Source organism: Eptesicus fuscus, chromosome 9, assembly GCF_027574615.1.
Source record: "Eptesicus fuscus isolate TK198812 chromosome 9, DD_ASM_mEF_20220401, whole genome shotgun sequence".
NCBI lineage: Eukaryota > Metazoa > Chordata > Mammalia > Chiroptera > Vespertilionidae > Eptesicus > Eptesicus fuscus.
Genome location: NC_072481.1, coordinates 17,621,859 through 17,649,256, shown reverse-complemented (window position 1 = coordinate 17,649,256; position 27,398 = coordinate 17,621,859). Strand labels below are relative to the sequence as shown.

At 43.5% G+C, this 27,398-nt stretch overlaps 1 protein-coding gene across 3 annotated transcripts in view; it reads right to left on the bottom strand.

The window, feature by feature from the left end:
• The window catches only part of GMEB1 (glucocorticoid modulatory element binding protein 1), a 34,188-nt gene extending 11,895 nt beyond the window's left edge, over positions 1–22,293 (bottom strand). Inside the window, exons 1-6 of one of the 3 annotated variants that reach the window (XM_054721585.1) lie at positions 22,216–22,293; positions 15,737–15,894; positions 6,401–6,513; positions 5,374–5,498; positions 3,358–3,461; positions 1,226–1,383 (exon numbers count right to left, since the gene is read on the bottom strand). In XM_054721585.1, coding sequence (XP_054577560.1) covers positions 1,226–1,383; positions 3,358–3,461; positions 5,374–5,498; positions 6,401–6,513; positions 15,737–15,864 — 628 coding nt within the window. In that variant the 5' untranslated portion in view covers positions 15,865–15,894; positions 22,216–22,293. The remainder of the gene's footprint in view (positions 1–1,225; positions 1,384–3,357; positions 3,462–5,373; positions 5,499–6,400; positions 6,514–15,736; positions 15,895–22,215) is intronic. The other 2 variants (XM_054721587.1, XM_054721586.1) reach the window with 2 other exon arrangements.
• Positions 22,294–27,398: the final 5,105 nt, after the last annotated feature.

The window sequence follows — 27,398 nt, the reverse complement described above, 5'->3', positions numbered from 1 at the left end:
TCTCCAGCTGGACTAACTAAATCCTTAATAATAACCTCACATGGCTACATCTTTCCTGGAGATGGGCAGGGAGCCCTAATCCCAAACTCAATATTACAGAAGTTAAGGGTGTCCCCCATCCTGTCTCAATTGTGAGGAAGCCTCAGCTTGGTTATCCAGAACCCTTCCAGGCAGAGCTCTTTGATCCTTTTAGCAGAGTCTCCAGAATCCATCTCAGCCAAGGATAAATTGTCTTTGATACATCTCAGTTCAACAACTGAAAACCATTCACCATTCTAATCCACCTTCCTGCTTTGACCACTAATAGAGCAAAGAATTTTCAAAACAATCTAAATTCAAAGATATGCCAAATGGTACCCAAGTGAAATGAGATTACTGAATAAGCATTAGAACTATTGAACCATTTTTCTAATGTTTACCATGCATTGCCAAAAAGAAACAAATTTGGAGGTCTGGCCAATAGGAATCATTTGGGAGAAAACAAAGATCTGTTTCTAAAGCATAGAACCCCATCCAAGATTACCATAACTTTCAAGGACTTCAACACTCATATTTGAAATTAAGAAACCCAAAGGAGATTAGGGGGTGAACACATAATACAATATACAGATGTATTATAGAACTACTAGAGGCCTGCTGCATGGATTCATGCACCAGTGGGAGCCCTCAGCCTGGCCTGTGGGGATCAGCTGAAACCGGCAGTCCTACATCCCCCAAGGGATGTAGTAGTGTGCAAAGTGGCAGGCGGCCGGGGAGTACCCCAAGCCCAGGCCAGGTGCCGCGCTGCTCCCGCTCATCCCGGCCCGGCTGCGCCTACCTCAACTGTCCCAGTCCAGGTAGGGGAGGGACACGTAGGGGAGTGTCCACGGGAGAGGCTTGCACCGCTGCAGCTGTGCTCACCAGCCAGCCGTGAGCCCGGCATCTGGGGCCTGTTGGTCAGCTGAGCAGCGCTCACACTGTGGGAGTGCACTGACCACCAGGGGGCAGCTCCTGCATTGAGCGTCTGCCCCCGGTGGTCAGTGCGCATCATAGCTACCGGCCAGTCGTCCCGGTCGCTTAGGCTTTTATATATATAGATAATATCTGAAATCTATATAATTTTACTAACCAATGTCACCCCAATAAATTCAATAAAAAGTAAGAAAAAGGAAACACAAAGGAGAAATGAGGGGGGAAATGCTACTGAAAAACACAATGTGTTTTCAGGTGGTTTCCTACCCCCTACCATCGACCGAAGTGGGTGTCTGCACCACACTTGTCTGCTGTCCTGGCACTGGAGCTCTTGCACTGCTGATCAGAAGATCAAATTTGGTGCTTCTGCAGGTATTGGAGCAAACCTTGTCATGTTGGTAAAAATCAATCTGTCCGGAGTCCATCATTTTCCTGCACAAAGGGAGACAAGAAGTACCACTTCAGCCTGCACTTCGGGAACTAGGCTTTAGGAACAAATAGAGACAAGTTGCTGAGTCTCCTCTATAGATTAGTGAAACTTAATAGTAATAAAAGTCATTAGGTTGCAAAGATTCTAATTGGGACTATAAAATTTTCATTGGTCCTGTCCACATTTACAAGTACTCCTCTTCCCTCCCTAGTCTACTCATGAGTACTTTTTCTTTTATATCCCGTTATCACTAAGCTTTAGATATACACTCCTGACAATAGCTAAGTTTCCCCACAGGATCTCAATGAAACCAAACCCAAAGGGGAAAAAAGACTACCTCATATCCAAGCACAATTAAGGAATGCCACAACAGAATTAGAATTTTGTGATGATATTCTGATGTGTTAGTATTCCTAGACAGCAAGATCTGTTGTCACTTTTGGAGACATAAAACTTCAGCATATTTCTTTCCTTAAAAAAAATTGATAACAATTCTCCTATAAATACAACCAAAGCTGATTATACTAAATCCCCTCTATAAAATGTCCTTAGAAATGAATTCACAAGACATTACGATAGATCCTGAGCAAAACGATGCAGTATTTTCATTACAGTAAATATGTTATATTGCTACTTGTCTTTCACTAAAGGTTTTTTAGGCATTCTTGTTCTTTTTACATTTGAGAAAAGTTGACATATGCTTGCTTTTCTGGGCAAATAAAACGGGCCAAGAACTACAAAAATGAAAGTTAAAGGTAAGTCTCCCCAATTTCATTCAACTACTGATTTCTGCATATAAATCATCTGGAATTTTTTCTCTCCTTTGTCTCTGACTAAAAAAAATAGTATGTGAAGAAAAAAAATTAACATTTTTTGTGAAAAATTCAGAAAAATATAAAAACAACAACTATCCTTTTAAAAAAAAATATCCCACAACACAGAGATCACATCAACATTTTGGTATATTTTCTTCTACTAAATTTTACATATGTGTATATGTGTTTTAACACAATTAAAATCACACTTTAATTGATTTTATATTTTGTCTTCATTCTTACATTACACATAAGCATTTTTATGTAAAAATTCTTTAGAAATATTTTAATGACTACATTATATCCCACAGTATATACTCATATATATATTTAGATGAGCAATAATTTACTTTACATATACCTATATTAAAACAGACTAATTTTCATAATAAATAATGTCATAATGAACATATTTATGCTTGAATCTCTACAAGCCCTATGGATTTTTCTTAAGACAGATTCCTTAAAAAGAATTAAAGACAAAGGGTAAGGTGTTTTTGAGGTTCTTGAAACATGTTCTGTGTGGAACTTTTAATTTTTGACCACATTTTTAAATTTTCTACCAAGAGGTGAGTACTCAAGGAATGAGCACTAACGTTAATCAACTAATGTTAATTTTCAGAGGGAAAAAAATTACAATAGGAAACTTGCTACATAAAGGGGGGAACTGGGAGTAATAAGCATTCTGAATTTTATTTCTGTGGTACAGTGATGGCAAGGATTGCACTCACTGTGCATCATTGGTACTTATTAATAGCACCCCTCTACTTTTACCAATTATTCTAGGATTTGTCAGTCAGCCTAAACTTCTCAGTGGTTGTCACGCTTCCTCAGCACCAGGCTTAGCCTGCCCATGCTCGGTGATCTCAAGCAGGACTGTCATCTGTTCTTGAGTTTCTCTGCCCAGAGGGTCCTACCCAACATCCTAAAAAATTTGCCCTAGATACAGGGAAGAGTGAATTTGATTCACTCTTCTTTCAGAGTTTTGTTTTTTTTAAACAAGTTGATGAAGGTCAAATAATACATGAATTGCTTAAACTAATCCATCAGACAGAATAAAAATTTCAAATTAAAAAGAAAAGACTGAATTCTCTTGATTCTACCATGATTAAGTGCCCCCAAAGTCAGTGGAAAGATATGTTCTTAACTATTAGAGCTCACCTGAGCATGATTCCGCCCAGACGAATAGCTCTCTTCCAGTCCTTTAGGGTGGATTTGCCAGCCAGATGAACAAAATGTTTGGGGCTGATCAACTGATCATTGAACTAAAGTAAAAAGAAAAGTCCAAAATAATCCAATGTCAACTTAGGCAGGTCAGAGGAAAACTAAGAGACGATTCTAGCTGTTATGTACAAAAAATACCCAGATGATATCTTAAGTCGTAACCTTGTATTATTTAGCCTTCTGCCCTATTGTACCAGAGAAGATGTCCTTCTCTGAGCATAGTGCCCTATCCTGGTACAAACCTACATATGACATTGGGAGCATCAGAGATTAATAACCTAATTAGTATTTAAAATCAGTTTATGGCCCTGGCTGGTGTTGTTCAGTGGTGAGAGCCTTGGCTCGTGCACCAAACGATCCTGGATTCGATTCCCGGTCAAGGGCATGTACCTGGATTGTGGGTTCATTCCCCATCCCGGATCTGGGTACCTGCAGGAGGCAACCAGTCGATGTGTCTCTCTCACATGGATGATTCTCTCTCTCCCTCTGCCCCCTCTTTGCCCTCCGCTCCCCGCTCCTTTACCTTCCCTCCCCTTCCACTCTCTCTGGAAAAGCAATGGAAAAAAAAACACCTCAGTAAAGTTTAACAAAACAAAACAAAACCATTTATGCCCTAAATCAGTAGTTGGATCCAATGTCACAAAGGCTGTTTAAATAAACTGAAGTGATTTATCTAGCCCTAATGACAAGATTCAGGATGTGGCAGAAAGAATAAGTACAGTAGGAACCAAGAGCACTGCAGAGCATCAAAACTATGTAATCTTGCCTGGCAGGCATGGCTCAGTGGTTGAGTGTCAACCTATGAACCGGGAGGTCACGATTTGATTCTTGGTTGGGGCATATGCCGGGGTTCAGGATCGATCCCTAGTGTGTGGCATGCAGGAGGCAGCCGATCAATGATTCTCTCTCATCATTGATGTTTCCATCTTTCTCTCCCTCTCCCTTCCTCTCTGAAATAACAAAAATATATTTAAAACAAAACAAAACTATGTAATCTTTAATGATTCTAGGATCGTGCCACTGATGGTGACTACTATCTATATGTATAGTTATGGCTATCAATGGGGACAAAATAAGCAATAATTTCCATACTGTGCTCTCATGATTATGTATTTTTATTCAGTAATAATTTTCAATAAACTCTACCATAATGAACACCAGAGTAAGGCATTGATAGAGATGGGACTCCATTCATTCATTCAACAAATATTTATTGATAAATACACCAAGTAACATTCCTAAGTGCTGGGGATACATTGATGAACAAGATAGACAAGTTCTCAAAAAAAAAAAAAAGATAGACAAGTTCTCAGCTCTCATGGAACTTGTAGTCTTCTTTTTTTTGTGTATTGATTTCAGAGAGGAAGGGAGAGATAGAAACATCAATAATGAGAATCATCAATCAGCTGCCTCCCGCACGCCCCCTACTGGGGATCAAGCCACAGCCCGGGCATGCACCCTTGACCGGAATAGAACCCAGGACCCTTCAAGCCATAGGCCAATGCTCTATCCACTGAGCCAAACTTGTATTCTGATAGTACTTGAATCCAGGTCCCATCAGAATACAATTTTACTCCCAAGTTATTTTTATTTACTATGATGCAATGGGACTATAGCCACAAAATTAAAAATACTGATATGGCCCTGGCAGGTTTGGCTCAGGGGATGAAGCGTCGGCCTGCGGACTGAAGGGTCCTGGGTTCAATTCCGGTCAAGGGCACATGCCCAGGTTGTGGGCCTGATCCCCATTAGGGGGCGTGCAGGAGGCAGCCAATCAATGATTCTCTCATCATTGATGTTTCTCTCTCTCCCTCTCCCTTCCTCTCTGAAATCAATAAGAATATATTTTTAAAAATACTGATATGGTGGAAAAGAGAGATTAGGCACTGAAATCATGCCCTTTGAAAACAAGGAGCCCCAAAATAGGTTCCAGCAAGGAGAAAAGACAATTACCTTGACACACTTCACATTTATTCCTGGACATACAAACTTCTTCCAGAGAAGAATGGCTTTGCTTTCCCCACAAGTTATGGGGTAAGCAATTTCCATATCCTCATTTGCTTCTATAGTGCTTGCATCTGAAAATGGAAAAAATACCAGTGATTTATTGAACACTCTTTCCCAAAGCTTAATTCAAAAATCTTTAGCCTCCTGGTTCCTCTCAGGGGTTAACAGTTTACATTGGCTAGAAATCCTCTGGAAAAAGTTAGGCATAACAACTGTCTTACTGAACTCCCACTATGCACCAGACACTGTGCTATATGCTTTGATGTGCTTAATCTTATTTAGTTCTTGCAACAACCCTGGGAGATAGTGATTGTTATCTATGTCTTACCTATCTGTAATGTGGGATTCCAAAGGTAAAGTGACTTCCTCAAGGATATAGTTAAGAAATGAGAAAGTAGGCTCCAAACTTAGGTTTGTCTAATTTCAAAATTTCTTTCCACTGACTGTCTTCCACTGAACACCTTATCAGTCTTCATCAGCAACTTCCCTACTGGCAAGAATCAACCTTGAGGCTCCAATTTCTTTGTGGGATTTTTATAGATGAAAAATCTTTTTGCTTGACCGGCATGGATCAGTGGTTGAGCCTCAACCTATGACCCAGGTCATGGTTTGATTTCTGGTCGAGGCATATGCCTGGGTTGCAGGCTCGATCCCGAGTGGGGGACATGCAGGAGGCAACCGATCAATGATTCTCTCTTATCATTGATGTTCTCTCTCTCCCCCTCTTCCTTCCTCTCTGAAATCAATAAAAAAAATTTTTTTTAAATATTTTTAGCAATCCTAGCAAATTGATGTTATACAATCAACTGACAGCCCTAGCACCTTAGTCAGCGGTGTCCCTAGATGTACCACCATCAAACTGATAGCTGCAGCATTGATAGGGCACACTGGGTAGGGTGAAAAAGGCACAAAGTCAAGAAATCTCAGCTAAGGAAACTAAGGTCAAATGTACTAGAATAACAAAAAGACTCACCAATCCCTTCTTCAATTTTGTGTATTGTGTGAGTTTCTACTGCCACAACTGCTGTGTTGTTCTCGGACCCAGCTTCATAAATCCTGTTGTAAAAGTGTCCATCGATAAACAAACTACATAAATCATGAAAAAATTAATATTCACAGCATGGGGGTTAAGAAATTTCTTTTAATCTGCCTCAAAAGGACTAAAATAAATATACTTTACAACTGTATGTTAGTGCTTTGACTAATTCCCCATTGTTTTTAAACTCTAAGCTGCCCATGGCTGCTAAGCAGCTACTACCATGGAAATGAATCAACAACTTTCCTCACCTCAAAGCGAAGTTCCTCTTGCTACTTATTTACACCACTTTTCCCTTCATAACCTTAAAACCTCATGATAGCCCAGCAGGTGTGGCTCAGTGTTGAGTGTCGACCCATGAACCAAGAGATCTCTGGTTTGATTCCCAGTAAGGGCACATGCCTGGGTTGTGGGCTCAATCCCCAGTAGTGGGCGTGCAGGAGGCAGTCAATCAATGTTCCTCTCTTATTGATGTTTCTATCTCTCTATCCCTCTCCCTTCCTCTCTCTCTAAAATAATCAATAAAAAATAAATTAAAAAGAAACACTCATGAGATAAAGTGTTGCTTCAAGTATAATAAGGTTAAGTCATAGTAAAGAATTATTCTAACAAGAATAAAAAGTAATACTGCTGGACAGTTCAAAAAGCAAATGTTGAGCATAGAAGTTGATGGCTCTTGTTGGAATCTAGGCACTGAAGCATTTTTAAGCACTTTAGCATTTTTTAAAGCACCATAACCAAACTATTTTTTTCTTTTTCTTTTTTCACCTGTGTCATACTGGAGTGACTGCTTTAATTTCTAAATCATCAATTAACGTAACCCAGGGATACTGATGGCCTTGATACATAATTTAGTCTTGTCATCATTCCAGAAAGTATGGAATTCAGGGCTTTGGGGGCATCATCTGACCCCATTTCTTTTTACCACAATAGTTCCTGCTACAATGTCATAGGCTGTTCGATTATGCTGAAAAAACAGCAGTGTGATGAAAGCAGGGAAAAAAGAAGCAATAGAAAAATTCTTGGTCAATGCTCATATAGTGGACGTTGTAATGCTAACATTTGAGGAAGGAATCACTAAAACCTGACTTGGTGCAATAAGCACTGACGTGTCACATGTCACAACTCGAAGCCCTAGCAGGAACTTCCCTGGGGTAGCTCCGCCTGCTCCCCAAATGCAAATTATCTCATAGAAACAAATTAGTAATCTGTATATAAGAGCCACAACCATCGTTTTCTGCAGGTCTTCCATTGATGTGTCTTCATCTATTTCTTCTATTATATAATGCATAGCAAACTTTATTCCACAGAGGTGCATAATGCTTAATAGTTGCTTTTATAAAGAAGAGAATGAAGAAATCCACCATCTCTGCCATAAATCTGTGGGCCAAGGATGGAATAACATACTCTCTGCCTGCCTGGCACCCGGTCTCGCTCGGGGTTCCAGAAGTGGCCGCACGGCCACCTGAACGTGAGGAGCCTGGGTCCCAGGCCTGGGACTGGAGCAGGAGAGGCGCTGCCGGAAGCCGGAAGCTGCTCCCGGTAGGGCCCCGGGGGCTCGGCGCTCAGGAAGTAGAAGGGGCTGTAGTAGCCCAGCTGCAGGGCCTGCAGTGACCTCCGGCCTAGGGGGCGGGGTGCCCCCCCCCACTCCCCCTCCCACCCCGTCCTCCCCGCAAGGGGTAGCTCAGCCGGGGCAGCTGCATGTGCAGTAGGCTGGGAAGGCTGCCAGGCAGCTGTGCCAGGTGAGGTAGCCGCAGTAGGTCTGCCACAGCCACTCGTGCACCTGCCGGGAGTACATGGGAGCGTTCATCCCGCAGCAACGCGGCCTCGGGCGCCCCACTGCCCAAGGGCTCCCGCAACCCCACACAGTCTCCTCGCGCAACTCGGGCTCTTGCTGCAGCTCCGACCACCCTGCGGCCGCCGCAGGGGGCCCATAACCAAACTATTGACATGAGCAGAATATAGTAAAAAAAAAAAAGTAAGAGCTAGACTATGCCCAAAGTGACTAGTAATAACTAGAGGTACTACTTAGGGAAAGTGTCTTTCTAAAATGTTTCTACCTTCTAAGAAATGGGCTCAAAATTATCTAATACGATACGGCAATATCCTTTAATTTCTATAATAAACCTGATGTGTTAATTATTGCATCTTGTTACTTAAAAGCACGTCCTGAATAATCTCCTTTGCATCAGTGATTACCCAGCCCATAGTTACACCTTTAGCACAGACCTCCCTTCTGAATTTCACACCAGAAGTTAACTGATAAGTGAATAAATACATCTGGATGTCCCATAGGACTTTGTTCAATTTGTTATGTCTAAAACAAGCCAGTTCTCTTCCCTCTCTCACCTCCCAAACTACTTTTCTTCCTATACTCCCTATCCTTGCTGATGACACCACCCAGAACACCCGAGCCTAACACAGAAGCCTGGGAATTACATTAGATTCCTCCCTTTCCTCCTCCTCAACTCCCACATGGCCAGTCACCAAATCCTGCCAGATGCATCTTTAACACTAGCCATCCTCCCTATCTCTGCTTCTATTGGTACTGCATTCAGGCTGCATAATTGTTAGTCTGAACATCTCTCCTTGCAGCTACCTGATCTTCTATATTCCCACCAGCATAATGTCACTCTCTCCTTAAAACCTTTCAAGAGCCCTTGCCAGTTTTGCTCAGTGGATAGAGCATTGGCCTGAGGACCAAAAGATCCCAGGTTCAATTCTGGTCAAGAGCACATGCCTGAGTTGCAGGCTTGATCCCCAGTAGGGGGTATGTAGGAGGCAGCCAATCAATTATTCTCTCATCATTGATGTTTCTATCTCTTTCTCTCTGAAATCAATAAAAATATATATCTATTTTAAAAGTTACATGTGGGCATATTTTAAAGCCAATCTAGTGTTATTCTGGTGTTTTTTTTTTGGGGGGGGTTGTTTTATTTTACTTTATAGAGAGGAATAGGAAGAGAGAGGAAGAGAGAGGAGGGAGAAAGAGAGTGGGGGGGGGGGCGGGAGAGAAACATCAATGTGAGAGAAACATCAATTGGTTGCCTATCATATGCACCCCACCAGTGATCGAACCTGAAGCCTAGGTATGTGCCCTAACCGGGAATTGAACATGCAAGCTTTTGGTGTATGGGAGGGACGCTCCAACCAACTGAGCTACCTAGCCAGGACTAGTGCTATTCTGAAAGAATTGTCTTAGACACTGTGTTAGGTTCTATGTATTTCTATAGAGAGATTATTACCAGACACTCTACTTTTGCTTCATAATATACTTCTGAAAATGAAAATATGTACATAATGAATATTTGAAAAAGTATAAAATGTGATATATGTAAAAGGTAAAAAAGACATAAAAGTTCTATATATTGAAATAAAAATATTTATATAAAATCTCTAATCATTTCTTGCCTTTTGTATATACAGTCTTTACCAATATATTCCCAAAAATTCATACATGTTCTTTGTTTCTTTCCTTCATATTTGAACCTGAAGCCAATTAGGTTAAGTGTAACTGAGGCTGAAGACTAATACCTGATGATTTCCATCTTTGTCTCAAGTGTATTAAACTTATGAGACCTGTACTTCTTATCACTAGTATCAGCATATTTCTTCCCCACTCATCTTTATAAAATGGAGCTAAAGAACAATAAATATTCAAATAATTTAAAAACACAATTCGAGAAATCAACTGAGCATCAATAGTCGGGCTTTTCAAAATTCAGTACATCAAGTGTTTATTCACAAGCTCTTATACTAAAATTCAGTATAAACAGTGCATTGGGAGTCAATATATGTTATACACAGATGCCTATCTGATCAAGCAATGAGGGGTTTCCAGAAAAGGCAATATAATTTGGAAAATAAGAGACAGACAAAAAGAAAAAAAGTGGAACTAAATCTTCAAACCAATTAAGTCTCTAAGCAGTAGAGAAGCTTTTTCTGTCTTTAGTAGGAATAAGACAAGTGACAACTGGAGCACTTTTTAGAAAAATTCTTATAAGAATTTATTTGAACCTGGCTGGAATGGCTTAGTAGTTGAGCGTCGACCTATGAACTAGGAGGTCACGGTTCAATTCCCAGTCTGGGTATATGCCGGGGTTGCAGCTTGATCCCCAGTAGGGGTTGTGCAGGATTCTCTCTCATCATTGATGTTTCCTATCTCTCTCTCCCTCTTCCTTCCTCTCTGAAATCAATAAAAATGTAATATATAAAGAATTTATTTGAGCCCCGGCCGGCTTGGCTCAGTGGATAGAGCGTCAGCCTGCGGACTGAGGGGTCCCGGGTTCGATTCCGGCCAAGGGCACATGCCTGGGTTGCGGGCTCGATCCCCAGTGGGGGTTGTGCAGGAGGCAGCCGGTCAATGATTCTCTCTCATCATTGATGTTTCTATCCCTCTCTCCTTCTCCCTTCCTCTCTGAAATCAATAAAGAAATATATTAAAAAAAAAAAAAGAATTTATTTGAGCCAAACTGACAACATGATGGAGAGCAAGATCTCAAATGTTCCTTGGAGCACTTTGGAGAGATAGAAGAAATAATGAGTCCATATGAAAAATAAAGCTGGCTACATCTAAAGGACCTACTCTTTAATTCTTCATCATGTACCAAAGGGTAACAACTACTAGTATGGATATGTGTAACAGATGAAATTCCCACAAAAGAGAATTTGAATAAGCATACATAATCTGTTGGTACCAATAAAAATTTAAGCCACTCTATTATCTCTATGTCAGGAATATGTATCAACTTTCCCTTATAGATCCTAGAATATTTCCCCATGCTTAACAATATTCAGAAATGTCAGCAAACTATGGTTATATTTTTAAAACTAAAAAGTCCTTATCTTAGAGATACATACTAATGTGTGGGATTTGCTTTTAAAAAATTCAGGAGTAGGTGGATGTAGAGATGAGTAAGACTGGCCATGTGTTGATGATTGTTGAAACTGGGTGATGGGCGCTTACACTATATTTCTTTATTTTTGTGTCAATTTGAAATTTTCTATACTAAAATGCTTTTAAAATTACCAAGAGAGGTTGATTGTCTTTTCCAGAAGTGTTTGCAGGTACACTATTTAGTCGATTAGGATTGGATTTTATGTTTGCCCAAGAACATTTTATTTATTTATTTATTTATTTTTAAAATATATTTTATTGATTTTTCACAGAGAGAAAGGGAGAGGGATAGAGAGCTAGAAACATCAATGAGAGAGATACATCAACCAGCTGCCTCCTGCACACCCCCCACCAGGGTTGTGCCTGCAACCAATGTACATGCCCTTGACCGGAATCGAACCTGGGACCTTTCAGTCCACAGACCGACACTCTATCCACTGAGCCAAACCGGTTTCGGCTGCCCAAGAACATTTTAAATCATATGAATCATATGAAGAATCTTTCATACATTCCCCAAGATAAAATTACTACGCCTCCTTTCTCTCTATAGATGCAGTTCTTTTTTTTATGTAATTCTTATTTAACCTTCAAGACCATAGATCATTTTTTAAAACTTATTTCTTCAAATTCATAGTGGTCCCCTAAACTGAAAGCACTTTCTAACCATGCCATTCAGCACTTCTTAGATTTGCCATGTAAGTGATCTCTTTATCTATATACTAGAGGCCCAGTGTACAAAATTCGTGCATGGGTATAGTGCCTTGGCCTGGCCGGTGATCAGGGCCAATCGGGGCCTTCCTTCCCCCGGCTGCTGGCTGCCGACTATGGCCTTCCTTCGTTCTGCACCGCCCCCTTGCTATGAACACACATCATAGCAAGCAGTCGAACTCCCAGTCAGTGAACTCCCAAGAGAAAAATTTGCATATTAGTCTTTTATTATATACTAGAGGCCCGGTGCACAAAATTCGTGCGGGGGGGGGGGGAGGTGTCCCTCAGCCCAGCCTGCACCCTCTCCAATCTGGGACCCCTCGAGGGATGTTCGACTGCCCGTTTACAGGGATTAGGCCATGGAGGTGTGGCCAGCCTGGGTGAGGGGCTGAGGGCTGTTTTCAGACTGGCCACACCTCCTTCAGGTTGGGGGTCCCCACTAGGTGCCTGGCCAGCCTGGGTGAGGGACTGATGGCTGTTTGCAGGCTGGCCACACACCCCGGCAACCCAAGCTCCCAGCCCCTCCTTTTTTTCTTTTTCTTTTTTCTTTTGTTTTTCAGCGCCTCCTTGAGCAGAGGCCAGGGCCCAATGGAAGCAGGTATCTGGGATTTATTTATCTTCTATAATTGAAACTTGGTAGCCTTGAGCGGAGGCCAAGGCCGGCCAGGGCAGACGGGAAGCTTGGCTTCCTCCATCATAGGGGGTAACCCAAGCCTCCTGCTCGCTCCAGCTCCATGGCCGCCGCGATCTTTGTTGGGTTAATTTGCATACTCCTGGTTGGCTTGTGGATGTAGCAGAGTGATGGTCAATTTGCATGTTTCTCTTTTATTAGTGTAGACTAGAGGCCCAGTGCATGACGTTCCTGTACTGGGGGGGGGGGGGGAGGTCCCCTCAGCCCGGCCTGCACTCTCTTGCAGTCTGGTACCCCTTGGGAGATGTCCGCTGCTGCACTCCCCAGCCATGAGACCAGCTTCTTGCTGGGCGGTGCTCCTCCTGTGGGAGCACATTGACCACCAGGGGGCAGCTCCTGTGTTGAGCATCTGCCCCCTGGTGGTCAGTGCGTGTCATAGTGACCGGTCATTCCGCCATTCGGTCTATTTGCATATTAGCCTTTTATTATCTAGGACAGAATATGTATTTTTGGTTTGCACAGCTAGACTGAAGGCTCTATGGTAATGGTAACAATGTGCTATATTTCTTCCAACACCTTTAGAATATATTGTATAAAAGTAGGTAGTTAATGCCATTTGACTCAGTGATCCCACTTCTAGGAATATATCCTAAGAAGCCTGAAACACCAATCAGAAAGAATATATGCACTCCTATGTTCACAGCAGTGTTATTTACAACTAGAGGCCCAGTGCACGAAATTCGTGCACGGGGGTGTGTGTCCCTCAGTCCAGCCTGCACCCTCTCCAATCTGAGACCACTTGAGGGCTGTCCGACTGCCCATTTAGGCCCAATCTCGAGACATCCCTCTCACAATCCAGGACTGCTGGCTCCCAACTGCTCACCTGCCTGCCTTCCTGATTGCCCCTAACCGCTTCTGCCTGCCAGCCTGATCACCCCTTAACCACTCCCCTTCCAGCCTGATTGATGCCTAACTGCTCCTCTGCCAGCCTGTTTGCCCCTAACTGCCCTCCCCTGCAGGTCTGGTCACCCCTAACTGCCCTCCCCTGCAGGCCTGGGTCCCCACCAACTGCCCTTCCCTGCAGGCCCAGTCGCCCCCAACTTCCCTCCTCTGCTGGCCTGGTCACCCCTAACTGCCCTCCCCTGCAGGCTTGATCACCCCCAACTTCCCTCCCTTGCAGGCCTGGTCCCTTCTAACTGCCCTCCCCTGCTGGCCTGATTGCCCACAACTGCCCTCCCTTGCAGACCTGGTCCCTCCCAACTGCCCTCCCCTGCTGGCCATCTTGTGGTGGCCATCTTGTATCCACATGGGGGCAGCCATCTGTGACCACATGGGGGCAGCCATCTTGTGTGTTGGAGTGATGGTCAATTTGCATATTACTCTTTTATTAGATAGGATAGCTAAGATCTGGAAACAGCCAAGTGCCCATCAATGGAAAACTACGCAGCTGTAAAAAAGAAGGATCTCTTACCCTTTGAGACAGCATGGAGGGACCTGGAGAGAACTTTGCTAAGTGAAATAAGTCCATCAGAGAAAGATAAGTGTCATGTGTTCTCTTTTATATGTGGACTCTAATGAACAAAATAAACTGACAGACAAAATAGACCCAGAGACATTGAAGCATGCAACAGACTGACGTATTTCTGAGGGAATTGGGGTGGGGAGAGATTAATCAAAGAACTTATATACAGACTAGAAGCCCACTGCATGAAATTCATGCACGGGGGTGGGAGGTCCCTCAGTCTGGCCTGCGTCATCTCACAATCCGGGACACCCCAGGGGATGTCAGGCCTAAACCAGCAGTCAGACATCCCTCTCACAACCCGGGCGCTGCATGCACCAGTGACCATACTTTTCATACAGGTGAAAGGCATCTTACTGTTGTATGGGCAGCTACATTTTTTTGCCCTGATTATAAATAGTAGTACATAACATGATCCTTCTGAGACAGTAGTACCATTTTCCCCATCTTAGGGTGGAAAAACTGAAGCAGAGAGAGGTTAAGTAATGGGCTTTGTCATACAGTTATAAGTATCAGAATCAGGGCTGACCATAAAATGTGCAAGCCAGAGTCCATGCATGTCATCACTGCATCATCCTGTTTTTTCAGTGTTAGAGTAGCCTTGCCAGGTTTTAATTTTTAAATCTAAGAGACTGTTCCCAATATATAGCGTAGGGTCCCTAGGCCTGGCCGGTGATCAGGACCATCTGTGGGGCGACTGGTGGGCGGGGCAATCGGGGGGCCCCTGCTGGCACCTGCCTTGGCTGTCGGCTTGGTGCCATCTGCTCGCCGGCCCTGCCCCCGATCACTGCAGCCAGTCACCTCCCTCTACGGGGGGGGGGGGGGGGGGGAGACACTCAATTGGTGGTCAGTACATGTCATAGCAACCGGTCGTTCCACCAGTTGTTCCACCATTTGGTTGATTTGCTTATTAGGGTTTTATTATATAGGATATGCATATATGTACAACCCATGGGCACAGGGTGAAGGCCTGGGGAGGGAGACAGTCAATGTGGGGGAAAGAGGATACCTGTAATACTTTCAACAATAAAGATAAATTTTTAACAATAAAGATAAAAAAGCACACACACACACAAAAGATTAGATAGTTAATATATTTTTTTATCGATTAAACTTGATAATTTGTCCACCCATTACAGTCCAGAGAGCTTCTAATAGGAATACTTTTATAGTTGCCTTGCCTAATCTTCTCTGACTTTAACTATACTGTCTTTTGTTAAACATGTACCAGGGCCCTGTGCTAAATAGTGTGAATAAATAAAATGAGGGAGCCATGTAACTTACCCTCAAAAAGCTAACAGTGGAAAAGAGGGGAAAAGACAAGGAAATAGCTAATTGTAATAAGTACTGAAATGACAAATATAGCACTCAATACATTATTATAGAGATGAAAATTTGGCCAACTCTGAGATTAATGTTTAATGTTCTACTGTGCTAAGCAAGCATAAAGTTATACTTTCCCCATTCTTTAAACTTCTCCAATTTTTCAGAATATCCAAATCCTTAGTCACTTACCCTTGTTGCACAGGCTGTAACTGCAAGATCACTTGGGTTTTAGTGTCTTCAGGGTTCTCCCCATCATTTCCTTCAGTGGGTACCACAACCACATCCCCCACTGGGACACTCACTTCTGCATTAGCCATCTTTCACATGAAGTCAGGTAGCTGAAGCTGCTGTCAGAAACAAGAAGCACCAGTAACTCCGTCTGGTTTGAAAAGATGGCAACCATAGGAAAGAACACCAAGATAACTACCAAATCCAAGGGCACTGTGGAGATCATGGTCCTCTGAAAAGGATGGGAACATGATATGGTGCTGACATAGGCTCCAATCATTCTAGAAATGTCTCAGTATTCACTTGCTGTTGTAGGCTTTCTTAAGTATGAATGATTCATTCAATGGTATGCTCTATCAGCTCTACAAGCTCCTAAGAACCAATTGTGCATATCACTTTCCAACTCCATGTTTAGTGACATTTTAAGTTGATAACTTAAAATCAGTGATGCTAGAAGTATATACACCACAGAAATTGGCAAGCACTACAAATCAGAGTGTGTGTGTTTTCCCTAGAGAGCTGGTTTATAGCACACCACTAGTTCCATCCCAAACCAGCTAGGGCAGGAATCTATTTTCTTTGCAACCAGCCATTATACTTCATCAAGTGCTCTGTCTTTTGTGAGTATTTACTAAGTATCTGCTGCCCTAGCCGATTTGGCTCAGTGGATAGAGTGTCAGCCTGCGGACTGAAAGTCCCAGGTTTGATTCCGGTCAAGGGCACATGCCTGGGTTGTGAGCTTGATCCCCAAAAGGGGGTGTGCAGGAGGCAGCCAATCAATGATTCTCTCTCATCATTGATGTTTCTATCTCTCTCTCCCTATCCCTTCCTCTCTAAAATCAATAGAAATGTTTAAAAAAAAATAAGTATCTGCTAACTGAACTAAGCTTATAGGAAGAAAAAGGTAACTTGCAGTGTGTAGTTGTTTAATAAATGCTGAATCCAATTTTATGAACTCTAGAACATTTTTTTTTTTTCGGTGCCCTCTCTGAAGCTAGAACTTCTTAATATTTTTTCTGCCTCAGACTGAATGGAGAAATAATCTCACCTGACATCTCCCTTGCAGAGCTGTTGAGGAAACCGGTGTCCAGCACCACATGTTCCTCAACTCTAAAGTAACTCAAAGCATTGTCCCAGCCTTAATGAAAACTCAGAGGGCCACAGGATGTTCATATTCTGCAGTTAGTCTTCACAGTTGAAAAGGAAGGAAAGAGTAATTTAAGAGAGAATAAATAAGAGGTCTGTATTTACTTAGACACATATGTGAGGATTACTAGAGCTATGCTGAATGGAGCAGGCACACAATGGATGCAAGTTTGAATATGTAACTGGTAGTCAGATGATCGAAACTTATTTCAGCTCTGCCACAGCCTTTGTTTGCCTGTAATACACATACTTAAGCATGGTACTCAGTCTATTTGGCCCCAAAATACTTTTCCAGTCTTATCTGTAACTCTAATACCCTAAGAATCTTAAACTCCAGCCATACCAACAACCCACTGTATTCTGAACATATAATATGAACTTGCAGGTTTTTGTACTTTGTTATTCCTTAAGTCCAAAACACCTTTCTCCCTTTCAGGCCCAGTTGAAAGCCCACTCCTCCACATAGTCATTGACAAACCATTTTCTTTCTTTTCTTTTTTTTTTGGTATAGCAAAGGTGGAGATTTATTGAAGAACAAGTACAGACTCCCACCTGGGGAGTGGGAAATAGTCCCTAACAAACAATTTTTTTTTAAAGAATAATTCTTTATTGTTGAAAGTATTACATATGCACCCCTTTCTCCCCCACAAACCATTTTCTTTTCTGCAGTGCCCCAATACTTGGTTTGTAGCTGTCCTCTAGTGTTTACCACCCTGTGCCGTGTATTGCAGTTAATTGAATGGGCATCTATACTCATAACTAAACTGTACTGTCAGGACACAGGCTGTTTATATAAAAATAATTTTCTCTCTCACAGACCTGCTCATCATAGACACTGACATAGATTGGTTCAATCAATGTTTGTATTTGACCTACTTTTGTATTTGAAAATTCCTCATATCCGACTTATACTTCTGCCCTTTATGATCTCACATTCAACTTTTATACCTGAATTTTATACCTTCTATATCCAAAAGTACCCTAAAATATCTTTTGGCACCTTAAACTTGCTCTTACTTTCTGCCTCAGTAAATGGCGCTAGCCTCCACCCAATTCTCCAACCAGAAACTAAGGAGTTATTTTTGACTCCTCTCTTTCTTCTCTAAAACTAATCAACCAATAAATCCTATCCATTTTATCATATATATATATATAACTTTTTTAACCATCTCCCATTCTCCATCTGTGCTGCCACCACCATATTCTGAGCCACCACTTGCTAGCCTCATTTCTCATAGTTCTTCCTCTCACAATATGGGTTCCTATCATTGAATTTTTCCCAATTTCTCAAACATACCATATTTTCTCACCTGAGCCTTCACACTTGTTCCCTCTACCCGGAATTCTTTTTTTCTTCCTCTTTGACTAGTCACTGCTAAGTTTTTGTGACTTCTTTAAAACATCACTTCCTTGGAGAGACTTTTCGTGACTTCCTTTACTAGATTTGAGCTTGTGTTCTTGCTCCCTCAGTGCCTGCAGCACCCTTGTCACAGCCATCATCCCACTTTGTCAGTCTCTCTCCACCAGACAACATCCTGGAATAACAAGGATTGCTTTTCTTTTTCAACAGCTTCCCTGTGCCTAGCTCAGTGCTCAGGACACAGGAGTAGAGTAGTTTTCAAATATCAGACTTCTATCTATAAAACTCCTACCTAAAACTTTCTAAGGAAATCTGGCACATAGCAGGTATGTAATACATTTTTAACCCAAAAGACTTGTAGAATTTTCTATATTTCTAACTTAGGTATTATAAATTTGCTTAGGCAGCTAGCCTAAGCTGTCTGGATTATTGCCCTATCATTATGGCTAGTTCACCAAATATTTACTAAGTTTCTACTCCACATCAGCATAGAGTTAGGCTCCTTGGACATGAAAAGAGACATATCTGCTCTTAAGGAACTACAAAAGGGAAAGAGATGCATGACACTATCATATACTAGAGGAAAAAAGAAACTGATTTATGCACTTCTGTAAATCAAAGGTTTAAAACAAGAAAGAGAAGAGAATCAATGGACTAGTGTGGCTGGCTTCTGGCAATAGAACCAAAGCAATTCGGCTCTGTGAGTCTAGAAAAAGCCAAAAAGGGATATGATGAAGTATATATATACATACCGCCAAGCCCTGGAATTGAACCAATAGATATAGTCAAAGTTTAAACTATAAAAATGTAGGATAAATGAAAATAATCACAGCTAGCCCTAGCCTGTTTGGCTCAGTGGATAGAGCGTTGGCCTGCAGATTGAAGGGTTCCGGGTTCAACTCTGATCAAGGGCACATGCCTGGCAGCTTAATCCCCAGTAGGGGGCGTGCAGGAGGCAGCCAATCAATGATTCTCTCTCATTGATGTTTCTATCTCTCTCTGTCTTCCTAAGTCAATAAAAATATATATTTAAAAAAAAGATACTTTAAAAAAATAATCACCACTAACATTTGCTGAACACGTTTATTGTCAAGCACTATTCTGTTACTATTACATATTTAATGAATTTAAAAGATGTAATATCTTAACCATGTATTAAACTTATGGAATTTATTACCCCAAAAAGGTGACTTAAATTTTTTAAAATTAATAGTTTAGGTGAATTAATGGGTTAGAGAAGCAGAATTAGAAGGATGCTTCTAATTTCAACCTTCTACCCTATGGTTGAGCCCTCCCTACAACAGAGTAAGTGGTTGACTAACAACTTGATTAATACTTTACTCAACAGAAACTCATACTTTATTCCTTACCCCTACCCATACCTTGGCACTCAAGAGGAATGTTCTGGCTGCTTCTCTAACTTTCTGAGAGTTTATCAAAGAGGATAATTATAATTATCCATAAAGTGTCAGTCAGAGACACAGGTCTGATTCAGTCAATATGGCATTCTTTAGAGAACCATGTTGACATTCTTTAGAGAAGCCAGTTTGGGCTCACTCTATTACTGTAAATACTATATTCCTAGCAAGTAACCCAATACCAGCTCTTCAGACTACACTGGCTAACTGCAAGGTCATCTCTTTGAGCTGAGTGTAAACTGAAAAACAGCTCTTGTTTATATCAACAAAAACTCCTGAGGCAAGCGAGTTAGTTAGTTGATCCTTTGAGTATTTAATGGAAAGGGCCTTAGAGTATTCATTGTGGAATCATACACTTCCTGTAATTCTAGAACACACATAAAGATGTCAAATTTATGTGAAAAGTTAAAATTATTTTGTACTTATTTTCAAAGACAAAAAAGACACCTTGAAAGTAAATTCACGACTGCTTACATAGGCTATTGGAAAACTAAACAAATGACAACTGACCTACTCTGAATTAAATTCATTTTTTTGTCCTGAAAACTAATGTTTAAAACATGGCAAGGGATTAAATATGAGTGTCACTTGATCACAGGAACATGTGAGTTGGTAACTGATAAGAAATAACAGAAATACCAGATATCCTAAAATTTTCTAACCCCAAAAAGTATTTATGTATTGCATACTGTAGTGTAATTTTTGTAGACTGTGTAGTCTAGTCTTAAGAAATTTCCAAGTTAAATTTGAGGCCAAAATTCCTTGACTCCCCCCCCCTTCTTTATTCCTTCTCATGTATTTAGTAGGTGATCCCGAGTACTTCCAGATGTAATTGAAGCCAACAGAAAGGCTGCACAGGACCACTGTGAGGGAAACAGCCAGAGCAAATGAAGTTCAGGATAACTCACTATTATTGGAGATCACTATATAGGAATTTGAGGAAGCAATAGGATAAAAACGTTCTTTGAAGAGTCATCCTACTAGGGTCTAGGGGACTTAGGACAAGACCAAAATAGAGCCCAAACTAACCCAAGGAAGTTGTGTGTACAAGTTAGCTATTGGATATATTTGTTGAAACAAATATGAATGGTTGATTAATGAAAGTCAAGTCAGTAGACACTAAATACACATAATTGATAAAAGGCTAACAAATTAGGGGAGGCTGTCAAAACATTTAACGAACAAGTCCTCCGAAAGCACTTTACTAATAACCATTTGCAGATGCAAGGGGTGGGGTGGGGGTGGGAGGGAATAATCCCTGTGAAGACTAGAATTAACTATCTGTTCGTCCCTTTCTCTAATCTTCCAGGCTGAGAAAAAAACCCACTTCTTGGTTCTCCTAAGCAGACATCAAAGCCCCTTTTGTATCTGCTATAAAGTGGTTTTGATCTTTATTTCATCTTGAGGGGGTAATTCAGGTCTCCTTCTACTGCTGGGATAGCCAAGCCTTTCCCTGATCCTTCAGTCAAGGCCTTAACCTGGACCCTCAGGTCAGGTTCCCCTGGCCAATTCCCCTGACATTTCAGAAAGGGGGAGTACTCAGCTTCTCCCCCGCAAATATCTTCTCCCCGGTCCTCAGAAACCAGGGTTGCCCCATTCTCTACCTATACGTCGGGAGGTACTCAAATCTCTCATTTCCTCATAGATTTGGACCCTTCTTATTCCCACTTCAGGAGGCTGAGGTGTGTTCCTACCGCCCCCACATCTGTGGGAAGGCAGGGGCCTGCTCGCTCTCCGTGGGGCTCTTCTTCCTTGTCCCCTGCTCCCACCACCAGACCTGTCCCCCACGCCTTGGAAAAGCACCCGCCTCTGGTCCCCGGGCTGAAAGACCGAGGCTTCTAACGCGCCCCTCAGGTGCCGCCTAGACCCTCCTTTCCTCAGCAGAGCCCGCTCTGAGCTCCTGCTCTCCCGCCAAGGCTCCGAGGGGCACCTCCCGGGCCGGCGTCCAGGCTCCCCTCACCTGTCGCCCCTCCTGCAACCCCACTCCCAGCACGACACAGGCCTCGCCCCAGCTCTTTATCCAAGGGCCTGGTGCTCCCTGGACCCCGCCTCTGGGGAGACCCCAGGATCCCTGGCCCCCTCGCCCGGGTCCTGGGCGTCCGGGCCTCTCAGTCCGGAGTCCTCCGGCCCCTCCTGGCCCCTCGGCCAAGGACTTCCGGGCCCCTCGGTCCGGAGGCGCCGGGACCCCCCAGTGCGGGGCTCGCCGGCCCCCGCCGCCCTCGGCCGGGGGCCGAGCTCCGGCGGCGCGGCCGGCCGCGCTGGGGGCGGCCCGGCAGTTCGGGCGGACCCAGCGGCAGCGTCCCCCCACCCCCCCGCGGCGCCGCGACGTCCGCTCGCTCCCCGGCGGCGGCGGCGGCACGCACAGGGCGTGGGGAGGCGCCCGCGGAGGCAGCAGCCCCCCGCCCCCTGTGCGCCCGCCCGCCCTCGCCGGCCGCCGCGCGGCCCCCGCGCCCGCCCCCCCCGCCCCCACCCCACCCCGCGCCCGCGCCCGCGCGCCCACCCCTCCCCCTCCTCACCGTCTCCGTCGGGCAGGCGGGCGGCGAGCGGCCAGAGCGGGCGGGCGACGGAGCATGCGCAGAGGCCGCCACGGCTGCTACCGCCACCGCCGCCGCCAGGCCGGACTTCAACACTTCCGGCCGCCGCCGCCAGCGAGCTGGCGCCTTAAAGGGGACGCGTCCCTCTTGTCGAGCCCGCGGAAGATTAACCTCAGCCGGAGGGATTTGAGTGAGGCTTTACAACTGAGCAGGGGTTTTCTCTGGAAAATCAGTTTTGGGACGGACGCCATGGGCCCTGATAACTTCTTCCCCCATTTCATGGATGAGGGAAATTAAAAGAATCCCCTCATCCACTGCCGGGGGCAAAGACAGGTCTCTCCACTCCTCTGGAGGACTTTGCCCCCTTTTCCTCCCAAATCCTGTTCTAAAGCTTACATCTCACTAGACCCCCAGAAGTTATGAGCCAACTATCAATTTGGAATCAAAAGCTCTGGTCACGAGCCCTTGAGCAAGCTGCTCACTACTTTCTCTGACCTGCGCATACTTGCCAAGCTTTCCTGGTTGTGAGGTACTAGGTTCAAGTATTAACTTCTTTGTGGGGGTTATTTAACAGCTCAAAACCTCTGTTTTACATAAGGCTTAAGGTTGTTGTGAGTGTTAAACGAGATGATACGCATGATCTCATATGTGGAATCTCATTAACAAAATAAACTGGTGAACGGCGTGGATCCAGAGACATGGACGCATGGAAGAGTGTGGAGGGAGGGGAAGGACAATTGCTTCCCCATCTTGCCTCTTCCTGTGAGTCATGCCTCTGCTCTCTATCCCCTTTGTCTTGAAGGGGTGACAGGGAGTTTTACAAGTTATTGATTCAAGAACAAGTGAGGCAGCCCTAGTCGGTCGGCCTGTGGACTGAAGGGGTCCCGGTTCGATTCCGGCCAAGGGCACATGCCTGGGTTGTGGGCTGGATCCCCAGTGGGCAGCCAATCAATGATTCTCTCTCATCATTGATGTTTCTATCTCTCTCTCCCTCTCCCTTCCTCTCTGAAATAAATAAAAGAAAGATATTAAAATATATATATGTGTGTGTGTATATATGTGTATATATATACATATATATATATACATAAGCCAATTAATAATAGTCTAAGCTAGACTACAATACATTTATTTTTAAAAATAAAAAAAAAAGAACAAGTGAGGCAGCCCAGGAGTAAACAATAGAACTGAATTGGGGGGCGGGGAAGGTCAGACAAGCTGGATTCTAGACTTGACTTTAGCAGCTCTCTTAAGCCTTGATTTCTTAATCAATAAAATAGAGATGATTTTTCCCACTGTGCCCACTTCTCAGTGCTGTTTCCAGGATCAAATGAGGAGACTCAGTACCCGTGTTAGTGTCTGTTGTTATGATAAAGGACTTAGACATTAGCAGATGATTCTGAATATAATGGGGAATGGTCATGACTGGACTGTTGACCTGTGTGAACTATTCTTAGTGGGGCCATTTATATCTTTTGATTATGTATCAAACACTCATTGAACATTTACTCAAGCCCTGTCCCTGCTTTCATAAGCTCTTAGTTCACCTTCTGCAGACAGAATTGTAGACACACGGGACAGGACAGTGTGATAGGTGTTATCCTGTTACTAACAAAGCACTGAAAGTCTACAAAGGACCCTCCCTGGAGAATTCCTGAAAGGCTTCACAGAGAAGGGGATATTTGAACCTGGTCTCCAGGATGAGCAGGAGTTCATCACAGGGAAAAGCGAGGAAGAGCATTCAAAAAAGTACATGAGCAGAGACAAAGAAGTAAGAAATGATGGGAGATGGGACTGAAGAGGGAGGCTGGAGCCAGGTGGTTGGCATAAGGAGTAAGGAGCTATCCTGAAGAGGGTGGAGACCCAAGGGAGGTTTAAGTCCTCTCCAACTGCACTGCTACACCCAGCCCCAGCCCACAGGACTTGCCTGGACCGCTGCAGCAATTTCCCAGTAGTTAGCAACCCTGTCCACCCTATCCTCAATTGCTATTCGCCCTAGGCACCTGGAGTAATCTCTTGAAGAAGTAAAGTTAAATGTGACGTCCCTGTTAAAATTCTATCAAGGCACCTGTTATGTTCATTTGGTGGACTATTTCCGGGCAAAGACCACATCTGAGAACTCTCCTCCCCCAGCCCTAGTTACTGACTCAGTCCCTCTGCTTACCTTCATAGCAATTCCCACAATTTGAAATTCCCTAGATGATTTACTTATTTAGTTTGTGCCTTTTGTTTACATCACATCGCATTTGGAGCAGAGTTTAGTGGGCAGCTAATATGTATTGATCGAATGAACGATCAGAAAAAATTATAAGGAGTAGATAGGAGAAAGACCAGGAAAAGAAAGCTGTGGGGGAACTCCTATGATCACCCAGGCCAAAGAGAAGAAGGGCCTCATGCAGGGCAGAGCCAGAGGGAACACATCAGCAGCCTTGATGTGGAAGCAACAGGTGTTAGTGACAGTGGAATGTAGGGGGTGAGAAAGAGAAAGGGACAAGAATGACCCCCCCAGTGAAGGAACAAAGCAGGAAGAGTTGGTTGGGGATTGAGGGAAAATAGAAATGGTAAGTCCATTTAGACTTAAGTCTTAGGTGTTTGAGGGACATCCAAATGAAAGTGTTCAGAAGGAAGTTGGATTGACTTGTCCCCAGCAAGAGGCCAGTGCTGGAATTTGGGATGGAACCACAGAGGACAAGAGTGGATGAGGTAACCCGGCTGGCGAGGCTCAGTGGTTGAGCGTCGACCTATGAACCAGGTGGTCACGGATCAATTCCCATCATTGATGTTTCTATCTCTCTCTCCCTCTCCCTTCCTCTCTGAAATCAATAAAAATATGTAGATATTTTTTAAAAGTGGATGAGGTCACTCTTGGGCTCTACATTATCCATCTGTGAAGAAGTGTGACCTATGGGTCCAAGAAAAATGTGCAGAGGGAGGGGGCTAGAGGCCCAAACCTGGAGAATATTAAGCCTTGAGGAACCTGCAGAGACCACCCAGAAGTGGTCAGAAAGGTTAGGTCCCTGAACAGAGGGGAGAGAGTTAACCAAGAGAGGAGTCAGGGGGCTTTCAGAAGGAGGGGATGGTGCCAACAATGTCAGATATTGCAAAGATCTGGCGAGGAATAACAAGCCACTGGATTTGGCAACTAAAGAGGTCATCCCTGATCCTTCCAGGGTGATCACCTGGGGATGGGGAGGAGGCCAGACTGTGGTGGATCAAATAGGGAAGGAAGTGGCAGGAACAGTAAGTAGGTACAATTCTTTAAATTTTTTTTTTTTATAGAAGGAACTAGGACAAAGCAGTATGATTATTTTGAGAGAAAAATAATGTGAAGGTTTTCCTTTTGAATTTTTCCCCCTTAATTGTTTTTCCTGTTAATTACATGTTCACTGTAGAAAATTATAAAGTGCATAAAAAGATGGAGAAGGGGGGTGGTAATGGTAAGATATGTACACGTATAATACCTTAATTAAAAAAATTGAAAAAAAAAAAAAAGATGGAGAAGCAGAGGGGAAAAAAAAACAAACACTTGTATTTAACATCTGTCATATTTCCTTTCCATCTTTTTTCTCTGCATTTTTTCCCCTTTACCTGGATGAATTATCTTGAAAGTACAATTCCATGTTATACTTCTTTTCCCTACTAAACGCTGTGTCCTAAGCATTGAAGAGAATTATTTTTTTTACTTCTTCTACTTCTTTCTTTTCTTTTTTTAAATATGAGAGTCAGCCATGGCTGGTGTTTCTCAGTGGTTAGAGTGTTGGCCGCACACGGAAGGGTCCTGGGTTCAATTCCTGGTTAAGTGAGGGCATGTACCTTGGTTGCAGGTTCGCTCCCCACCCCCGGTCAGGGAATGTGCAGGAGGCAACCAGTCAATGTGTCTCTCTCACATTAATGTTCTCTCTGACTCCCTCCCTCCCTCCTTTCCACTCTCTCTGAAAAGCAATGGAAAAAATACCCTCAGGTGAGAATTAACAAATAAATATGAGAGTTGAATGGCCAGTCTAGTTATATCCTCCCTTCTAGCATTCTTGGAGTCTCCCTGATATCTGAGCAGACAGATTTTGTTTGGAAAATAATTCTGTTCATTTTGGGTGAATAAAAAAGTTGAACAATGGCTGAAACCGGTTTGGCTCAGTGGATAGAGCGTCGGCCTGCAGACTGAAGGGTCCCAGGTTCGATTCCGGTCAAGGGCATGTACCTTGGTTGCGGGCACAGCCCCATTGTGGGGTGTGCAGGAGGCAGCTGATCGATATTTCTCTCTCATCGATGTTTCTAGCTCTCTATCCCTCTCTCTTCCTCTCTGTAGAAAATCAATAAAATATATATTTTTTTAAAAAGTTGAACAATGGAAGGGCCAAAAGTAATTTTGGGGGCAGCTGGCAGTGTGGGATGTTTAAGACATCCAGGCCCCCTTGGAGAGATTCTGGGTCTGAGCTGGGCATAGGCCCAGTGGCTGCAATAAGTTTGGAAACAGCAGGGAAACTGAAGGCTGGTGACGCCTAGGTCTGTTGAGAGTTTACTAGCTGACAGGCATTGCTCAAAGCACTTTAGATTTTTAAAAATATATTTTTATTGATTTGAGAGAGGAAGGGAGAGGGAGAGAAAGATAGAAACATCAATGATGAGAATCATTGACTGGCTGCCTCCTGCACACCGCACACTGGGGATCCAAGCCCACAACCCAAGCATGTGCCCTGACTGTGAATCAAACCATGACCTCCTGGTTCATAGGTCGATGCCCAACCACTGAGCCACACCAGCCAGGCAGCAATTTAGACTTATACAACCTCCCAGGTCCTATTATTAACCCATTTTAATGTGAGAGGTTACGAACTTGCCCAAGTTCATACAACTGCTTATTGGCTTGGTTGGATTTGAACACAGGCAGTTGTACTTAGAGCTCATGCTCCTGGCTCCTCCACTGTCGATCTTCTATCCCTGGCGACATGTAGAATCACTTGGGGAGATGCTAAAAAACACCTTTACCAGGGTCCCGCCCCAGATGAATTCAAGTGGGATCTCTGAGGGTAGAGCCCAGACGTTAATATTTTCTAAAATGTCCATAGATGACTCTGATGGCCAGCCCAGTATAAGAACTGTGGTTCTGCTGGCTCTGGAGTATGTTTATTCCATGCTAAGTAAGAACAACAGCCAAAACCGGTTTG